This window comes from Salvelinus sp. IW2-2015, linkage group LG4q.1:29 (genome assembly GCF_002910315.2).
Source record: "Salvelinus sp. IW2-2015 linkage group LG4q.1:29, ASM291031v2, whole genome shotgun sequence".
Lineage (NCBI taxonomy): Eukaryota > Metazoa > Chordata > Actinopteri > Salmoniformes > Salmonidae > Salvelinus > Salvelinus sp. IW2-2015.
The window spans coordinates 72,228,208-72,237,897 of NC_036842.1; the positions used below are offsets into that span (position 1 = coordinate 72,228,208).

The following is a 9,690-nucleotide window of genomic DNA, read 5'->3' on the forward strand; positions in this document are numbered from 1 at the left end:
GTATCATGGTTGTTTTTAAGGATGATAAACTCAACACAATGTGGACTAGATGTTCTGTTCCCTTATGAGGCTAAACAAACCTGTGTATTTCCTCCCTTCAATGATAAAGTACCAGACCAGGATGCAGGGGTCAGCAGTGTAAAATGGGACCCATGGAGCTCCACCTCTTGACTCATCCCAATGGACATATACCATTGCGCAATGGGTTGACGGTGAGGCTAGGGGGGTGGACATTAGCTAAGCAGCACAGTGGTAGGTACTTTGGGGAAAGGCTGACGAGAGAGAGAAGGTGACCAGCTAACTACAGACATGCACACTCTGTACCAGAACACGAGAACAGGTAGGACCCAAACTTGTATTGTTTGTATTTCTCTGTCATTAGCTGTCATGTCAATTACATAGACTGTATATATAAAGGTTCCAATACAGAAGTTATGATTTTGTGAGATGTAAGAGCTATGGGATTGTTGCTGCTGTATTTCTGTAAGAATCATAACTAAATCTGACCTCATTCAAATAATTTGTAAGAGTTTACTGTTTGTTTGATTTTGACACTGATTTCTTTGTAATTGCCATATCTTAAAACATGTTCTGGGGCGAAATGTTTCCACATCCCTAAATAGAACATAGTTTGACTTTTGAATATTCTCTTGAAGTAAAAATAAATATCTACATTTTCAGTTTGAATTTTGGCAGTTGATAAAAATTGCCTCTTGTCAACTGTTCCATTCTTTCCGTATAGGTTTCACAGAGTTCAACTTATTGAAACACACATATTTCAGTGCTAATGTATATACAAAAGTATGTGGACATCCCTTCAAATTAGTAAATTTGGCTATTTCAGCCACACTGGTTGCTGACAGGTGTATAAAATCGAGCATGCAGCCATGCAATCTCCATAGACAAACATTGGRAATAGAATGGCCTTACTGAAGAGCTCAGTGACTTTCAACGTGGCACCGTCATAGGATGACAACTTTCCAACAAGTCAGTTCGTCAAATTTCTGCCCTCCCAGAGCTGCCCCGGTCAACTGTAAGTGCTGTTATTGTGGAAACGTGTAGAAGCAACAATGGTTCAACCACGAAGTGGTAGGCCACACAAGCTCACAGAATGGGACTGCCGAGTGCTGAAGCATGTAGGGCTGTTGGAACACTCACTACCGAGTTCCAAACTGCCTCTGGAAGCAACGTCAGCACAAGAACTGTTCGTCGGGGGCTTCATGAAATGGTTTTCCATGGCCGGGCAGCCGCACAAAAGCCTAAGATCACAATGCGCAATGCCAAGCGTTGGCTGGAGTGGTGTAAAGCTCACTGCCATTGGACTCTGAAGCAGTGAAAACGCGTTCTCTGGAGTGATGAATCACGCTTTACCATCTGGCAGTCCAACGGACAAATCTGGGTTTAGCGGATGCCAGGAGAACGCTACCTGCACCAATGCATAGTGCCAACTGTAAAGTTTGGTGAAAGAGGAATAATGGTCTGGGCTGTTTTTCATGGTTCGGTCTAGGCCCCTTAGTTCCAGTGAAGGGAATTCTTAACGCACACAATGACATTCTAGGTGATTCTGTGCTTCCAACTTTGTGGTAACAGTTTGGGGAAGGCCCTTTCCTGTTTCAGTATGCCAATGCCTCAGTGCACAAAGCAATGTCCATACAGAAAAGGTTTGTCGAGATCGGTGAGGAAGAACTAGACTGGCCTGCACAGAGCCCTGACCTCAACCCCATTGAACACCTTTGGGATGAATTGGAACGCCGACTGTGAGTCAGGCCTAATCGCCCAACATCAGTGCCCTACCTCACTAATGCTCTTGTGGCTGAATGGAAACAAGTCACCACAGCGATGTTCCAACATCTAGTGGAAAGCCTTCCCAGAAGAGTGGAGGCTGTTGTAGCAGCAAAGAGGGGGCCAACTCAATATTAATGCCCATGAATTTGGAATGAGATTTGACGAGCAGCTGTCCACATACTTTTGGTAATGTAGTGTATCATTACAGTGATCATGAATGAACATTACAGGCAATAATGGTAGACATATGAAAGTAACCAGGTTTAAAACCTCAGGTTATAAGACTGTAATTACTGGTAGTAATGTACTGTATATTTTCTTTACTAGGTGCAAGTTTTCCATACGTTTAGTGCAAGAGCAGCTGTACAGAATATGGGTCGGCTCTCTGGATTTGTTGGAGCTTTAGTAATAAAATAAAAATAAGTGATTAAATGTTTTACATAAGCAAAATCTATTTTAAAATATATTAATGAATTGTTCATTGAGTGATATACTGTTTATTTTCTCATACTCAGTTAGCTCAATCCCATTTGATGAGTAATAATGACATTTCTTAGAGGATGTCAAATGCTCCAGAAAAGAGGCATAATTCATGAGTGAAGCCATAACTATTCTGGGATGGGAGATCCCCACCCTTTCAACCATGCAATATGCGTCTACCAGAGCTAGAAATAACAGGTTAGAAATAACACAGACAGAACATCAAGTAACAATAGGAAGCTGCTGAAACATTTGCTTAGGCCCTGAAATGACAACTTACTTCAACATTTCCACAGTGCCTTTTATAACAGTCTAATCAAGATTCAAAAATATATAAATGTATAACATAATGATAAAGTATTGAAGCTTGTTGTCCTGAAAACAACCTCATTCCCACAATTGACCCACAACATATCCCTCCCATGGTCTCACTGATCTTTCGTCCGGCAATTGTCCACCATGTCAAAAGGCTTTATACAACAACAAAAAAATTGTCCCTAACCCACAATACCCTTGATGCCCTGCCCCACATCGTTCCCCATCCAAAATGTTCCATTGTCCAGACACACAGGAACATATGAACCAGGGTCTAATCTAGTCCGTTTTCTCAGTGCACATAGAGAACAGACAATACCAGCTGAATTAGAGGAGCTGTTGCTTCCACAGGGCATCTGATTTAATGAGCAGGATCTATCCTGACAGGGCTCAACCAGACTTCCTAACCCACTCATATAGTATTTCAGCCAGCCCATCACACAATGCGCAATCTTAGCTTGTAATCTTGCCTTTTTTAACAGAATAATAAAAATAAAAAAAGGTTTACATTGTGAAAGTGTGAAATGCTCTGCAGGAATAAACTATTTTGCCCAATTTGACTGTATAAGGTACAACATCTTACAATCAGCAAAAAAATCTATCTTTTCAAAAACTCAAAGTATGGAGTTAATAAGGTGGACTGCCAAAGAAGAAAACTGTGGCTTGATGTTTCCAAGCAACAACAAAAAAGCTACATTGTTACAATGAAACAGCTGGTTGAAGCAAAAATAGAATAAAATAGCCAGACTGGCTGATAAATATAACTGTTGTAAATAGTTTTTGAAGGAAAATAAAGTATTTTTACTCATTGTTGTTTATCTCTCCAAGTTGAACGGACATCATGGAGCAGTCCTTGGCACCTGGCTTGTTTACTGGGCATACTCAGCTTCCTGGGGTCTGTCACACCCCTCCATGTAGCTCCTGTGACGATGGGCCTCCGCTCCTCCTTCTCGGCCACACGGACCAATAGCATCCTAGGAGGCACCCAGAAGGCTGTGACCTTCAACAGGCTCCTGGTCAACGCAGGAAGTGACTTCAACCCAGACACCGGCCACTTCCGCTGCAGAATCCCTGGGGCTTATTACTTCTCTTTCACAGTGGGGAAATATCCCAAGAAGATGCTATCTGTCATACTGGTGAAGAATGGGCAGGAGGTGCAGGCTATGGCCTACGATGACTACAAAAAGAAAGGGCGGAAGGTCCAGAGTCAAAGTGTCATGATCAGCCTGAGGGCCATGGACACAGTGTGGCTGATGCTGCAGGACAGTCCTCAGCATGCTCTCTACAGCACCGCTGGCCCTTACATTACCTTCACCGGTTACCTGGTGTACCCCGACATSCCAACACCTGGCTATCTCAACAACCACCTATCCCTGCCAGGGCAGCCTTACCCCAACCCCAACTGCCTTCCTCCTGGAGACCACAGGCATGGCTTGAGCGGTAGTGCTAAGGCCCCTGAAGAGCCTCGCTCTGCCTTTTCCGTGGCCAGGACATCCCCGGTCCTGGGGGAGAATGGTGGCGGGCACCAGGAGAAGGAGCCTCTGACCTTCGACGTGGAGTACGTCAACATTGGAGCGCACTTCAACAAGACGTCGGGCCGCTTCACCTGCCGCTACCCTGGGGCCTACTACTTTGCCTTCACGGTGGGGAAGCATCCGCACAGGGCAGTGTCAGTCAAGCTGATGACGGGCCACGGCGAGGTGCAGGCCATGGTGTTCGACGAGGACATGTCCAGAAGGAGGGAGATGCAGAGCCAGAGTCTGCTGCTGCCGCTGCGTAGAGGGGACACTGTGTGGCTCTACAGCCAGCAGGATGAGCGCTATGCCGTCTACAGCAACCAGGGACGCTACACCACCTTCTCAGGCTTCCTGGTCTACCCAGACGCTGAGCCCACCACCACAGCCAGCCAGGACCAGGACAGAACTCACGTCTGAGGGCTCTGAGTTCTTCAAAACACACTGGACCCTCCTTCAAATGTACATGGTGCTATGGTTACAAAACCAAAGTTGTGAAAGTGCGAATGCTTTAAAGGCTTTGTGTAGAACCGCTGCAGTCACTTTCTGGGTGTGGATTGAACAACAACAGCAGCAACCGCTGAAAAATGGGGCAAAGATGTACATATCTTATACACAGATACACATTTGTTTGCTCTTCTATTGATTAAATAGCAATTTCCTTTGAAGTATTATATCATTCCACAAGATGGTGTTGTGAGTCATTTTTTGTTGTTGATACATCGACAAGCTTATGACTTTATCACACATAATCATGTAATGTTTCTTATTATAAGCACATTTTCTGTAAAACGATGGAAAATGTTATGTTTTGTGTTTGGCTGTGTTCAAACCAAAGTTATAGGCAATATGTTAGTATATGATGCTGGACCATCAGGATTCCTTGGATACCTCATGAATCTCATTGACTTTTTTTTCTCATTCACCAAAGGATATGAGTTATAATAAGTAGAGCTGTCCTATGTAATCTTTATATATACACAGACTTTTTTAGTGACAGAATTATATATCCTTACTGAGCAGATGTTTATGCAAGTCTCAGAACTCATAAAACCATTTAATACTTTAACTTCTGTAGTGATTGCACTGAGTAGAGACTACTGTGTAAATACTGTATAGTTTGCCTGACTGACTGTATGGAGTTAGATAACCTGAATGTGATGTAGTTATAATTGTTTGATCTATTCTGAATGCATAGTGATTAAAGGTCAATTTACAAGATTATCAGGAACTCAACATTCTCTACCAGTGTTAGCAATTCTCAAGCCTTTCTCAAGTTTATCTGAGATTATTTTCCTGAGGTCAAACAAATACATTGTTCAGATTTGATGTAAGAATTCAGATGAGTTATCACTATCCATTTTGTAAATAGCACAGCTGCATGACAAACAATTGTCAATACAGTAATTCAGAGGTAAATACAGTACATACCACAGGTAGTAGGTAGTTAACATAGCTTACTACTACATAGCTTACTACATATTCAGATATGTGTTCAAAAGAGCGTAACATTGCTGATCCTGAGTAGTTGACTTCATGTGCAGTTTGCTCAATTTGAACAGGCACTCCTTGAAACCTCAGACTTTAGCAAAGCACTTTCTAACTTTGCTTGACAAACAACATGCAGGCAATATTTGTTCTGAATTCAACAAGCAGTATTTACTCTGTCGTCCTCATCTCAAGTGTGGACATAAGGCTACAAAAATCTTCTGCCACTGGAGTCTATCTTTGGCTGCAGCTTGCACCCTATCCTATGAGAGACCCAATGCTTCCAGCTCAGCCACCATTATCCATCACCAACTAGCAGTGGATTATCCAATATCAGACACTCATTTAAACCACACAGTCACTGCTACTGAGCCATGCAACCGGATTCTGAATGCACAGAAACCTGACCCTGTTTGTCTCTTCTATGAGCGTAATCTGTGAAGCGTTGAGAGTTAGAGGATAAAGACACACAACTACATATCAAGGATGATATTGCTATGATATGATTTATACAATGATTTTGATGACTTTCTGACTTATGACTTCAAAGTCAACAAGATGATCTGAAAAAAATATTTACTTACTTACTACATTTACCTGCTTCTCATCAACTGAATCCTGCTATGAGTGTTTCACAAGTCTTCTCCTAGTCTTGGATTCTGTGTCCACAAATGCCACAAAATGGATCCGAGAGTAGATAAACTAATAAAACAAATTGAACAACAATGTAATAGCTGTTTAAGAATTGAAAGAAAATGGGACATACTGTACCGGTAATGGGATTAAAAGTTCATGCTAAATTCAAGCTAGAATCCTTTGAAACAATAACAAAGCGGTCACCTCAACTGTGTTTTGGTAAAAAGCTGAGGGATGGGCATGGAGAAATTGTATCACTCTCAAATTCATAGACAGAGCTATGGATGCAAGAACTGACCATCCATGATATCAACATTATAGTTTTAACCATGTTTTGTTTACATTTACTTTGTTTATAAACATAAAAAAAGCTTGTATTTTGAGTTCTGATGGGGTACGACAGTTGAACTAAACTCATGAGGCATTTATAAGTTATTTCCCGAAGAATCAGTCATTTATATGTCCAAAAATGGATGTAGCAACCAAGGATTTCAGATTTAAATCAGTGTTAAATTTAAATTAAATCACAGTGTACAACGGAGAGTATTTTGTATTTGAGTGTTTAGAATTGGATGAAAACTAAAGACAGATTTAAAACATAATCACCTGTGATACACCCTGGCAAAGAACTACACCAGTAGCAAGGATGTAAAGCTCAACCAAACCATCAGTCCCAGAGGATCCAGGTAGATATGGGTCCCAGTCTGGGAAAAATTGAGATGGAGATTTGGGATTCTGATGTAGACCGAGGTTCCAAAGACCTAATAACAGAATGTTGCCACCAGCCACATGGCAGTGCAGATGAAATAGTTAAACGTCATCTATATAAAACAGGGGAGAGGGTGTATTTCATTAAAGGTGTCATTGAAGTAAATGTGGGTGTCACACCCTGATCTGTTTCACCTGTCTTGTGCTTGTCTCCACCCCCCACCAGATCTGTTTCACCTGTCTTGTGCTTGTCTCCACCCCCCACCAGGTGTCTCTTATTTTTCCCCATTTCCCTCTGTGTATTTATACCTGTGTTTTCAGTTTGTCTTTTTCCAGTTCGTCTTGTTTTGTCAGGTCTTACCAGCTGTCAGAGTCGTGTGTATAGGTGGCAGGGAAGTCAGGCGCAGGAGAATCAAACTTAAGGTAATGGAGTTGTTTAATAACAATAAATACAACATAACTCCAAAACTATAATAACAATAATACAAAGTCGTTACGAGGACCCGTCGTGCACCAATACAAACGAAACTGAACATCAAACAATCTTTGACAAAGACATGAGGGGAAACAGAGGTGTTAAATACACAACAGGTAATGAGTGGGATTGAAACCAGGTGTGTAGGAAGACAAGACAAAACCAATGGAAAATGAAAAATGGATCAATGATGGCTAGAAGACCGGTGACGTCGACCGCCGAGCACCGCCCGAACAAGGAGAGGCTTCAACTTCGGCAGAAGTCGTGACACCAGCATGTATCCCGTTTCCCCTGCGTTGAAGTTTTGTTTTCTAGTCTTCCCGGTTTTGACCTTTCTGCCTGTCCTGACCCTGAGCCCACCTGCCATTCWGTCCCTGATTGACTCTGCCTTGGATTACGAACCTCTGCCTGCCCTCAACCTGCCTTTTGCATATACACACAAACATACACTTTCTCACACTTCACAGAAACTGGACAAATCCTACCTTTTTTGCTTTCTGTCCTTCTGAATCTCAAAACGTATGTTGAGCAGCATTGTCTGTTCCAGAAAGGCCCCCTTGTGGATCTTCCATACAAACAGGTCTTGGGTCCACTCAATGCACTGGGTCTGGAGGAACCAGATGTGCCCAGTGGACAGCATCAAACCCACCCCCTAACAGAGGGACGTACGCCCCCCACCACAGCCGAAGTGACCAGGAGTCGGACCAGGCTGGAGAGAATACATACCACATTCCTGGATCTCCCAATGTCCTCAGGATACTGTACAGAGACAAAGTGGGTCCCAGTGATGGCCATGCCAACCCAAAGGCCCATCTCTCTGTGCTGTTCTCCCAGCAGGTAACTCAGGGCAAAGAGCAGGAAGCCTATCAGAATGAGGCCGATAGAGAGGATGGAGGGAATTGTGAATCAATTCTGCTCTCTGGCAACATACTGGGCACCCACCTGGAGGACTGAGGACAGGAAGACAACACTGTTCAACAAGAGGGTGCATGGCTTTTGGCCAGCGGGAACCGTGCTGGTGGTGTTGCTCGACAGTGTTATCAGAAGCAGAAAGCATGACTGCAAAATAATCAAAATAACATCAGTTGTACAGGGTTTTATCTAGACCTAGAACTAACCAGAAAATAAATAGACTCTATTTCATACATTTACATAAAATACTGTATGTTGAAATGAATTTTTAGTTAATGTACTCACAGAATCTGTTTTTTTAATGAATAACATCTGAAAAAGTAATATCACAGAAAACTGTTTCCTAAAACATTTCTTAAAATCAATAAAAATATAACTTGTATAGCTTTTTTGCTTTTAAATCATCTATAAAAATTACATTTTGATCCCCAGGCAACTTCTTTTGTGTATGATGCATTTTGTGCATCATACACAAATATAGGAGTTGTGAGTCCCCCATGTAGGTAAAGTAAACTCAGTGACGGGAAAAAAATAATACAAGTGTTTCATTGCTTAAGTTCACAGCCCTGATTTCCAAAGCTAAATACACATTGTTGAAACGGGTGTCTCAAAATGTTATGCACGCAACGTTCCCAATTGTGACAAATGAGAGTGTTCTCACAGTAAATCAGCATAATAAGCACTTACATTTTCTGAAGCAGAGGATGGACCATGTTCTTAGAACTGCTATGTGTCCCCAACCTTTGCCATTTATTGAGGAGGGACATTTGTCACGTTTCCTTTTTTCTTTTGTTTGTTACTTTGATCTTCAAATTCCAGGAATATTATGGGTTTCTCAACCAATTGAACTACATTACAAATGCATGAATGTGTCAAACAAATGCTGTAGCGAACCTGAAGCAGAGCTTCTTTTCTTTCCTCGCTGTTTTTTAATGATCAGGTCAGTGTTCTTCCCTTTAGTTCCCAATTCTAGTAGAGGTCAGTGGTTTCAGTGGTGTACTTTACTTTACTATTAATATTTTTTAAAACTTTTACTCCATTATATTCCTAAGGAAAATGTGTACTTTTTTACTTTGGATACATTTTTCATGACACCAAAAGTACTCATTTACATTTTGAATGCTGAGGCAGGACAGAATTATGGTCCAATGTACGCACATATCAATATACCCTATTGTCATCCCTACTGCTTATGATCTGGCAAACTCACTAAACACAAATACACAGTTTGTAAATCATGTCTGAGTGTTGGAGTGTGTTTTAGTTTGTTCGTATATAAAAAAACAAGAAAATCGTGCCGACATGGTTTGCTTAATATAAGGAATTTGATGTATAGCATTTATTTTTACTTTGTTCTTTACTCAAGCATGATAATTT

The 9,690-nt window shown here is 41.6% G+C and overlaps 1 protein-coding gene across 1 annotated transcript; it reads left to right on the forward strand.

The window, feature by feature from the left end:
* The first annotated feature begins 183 nt into the window (after window positions 1-183).
* LOC111962493 (complement C1q tumor necrosis factor-related protein 4-like) lies at window positions 184-5,318 on the forward strand. Its single transcript, XM_023985615.2, has 2 exons — window positions 184-340; window positions 3,409-5,318. Exons 1-2 carry the CDS (start codon window positions 310-312, stop codon window positions 4,512-4,514), a joined length of 1,137 nt encoding a protein of 378 aa, XP_023841383.1. The 5' UTR covers window positions 184-309; the 3' UTR covers window positions 4,515-5,318.
* The last annotated feature ends 4,372 nt before the right edge of the window (window positions 5,319-9,690 follow it).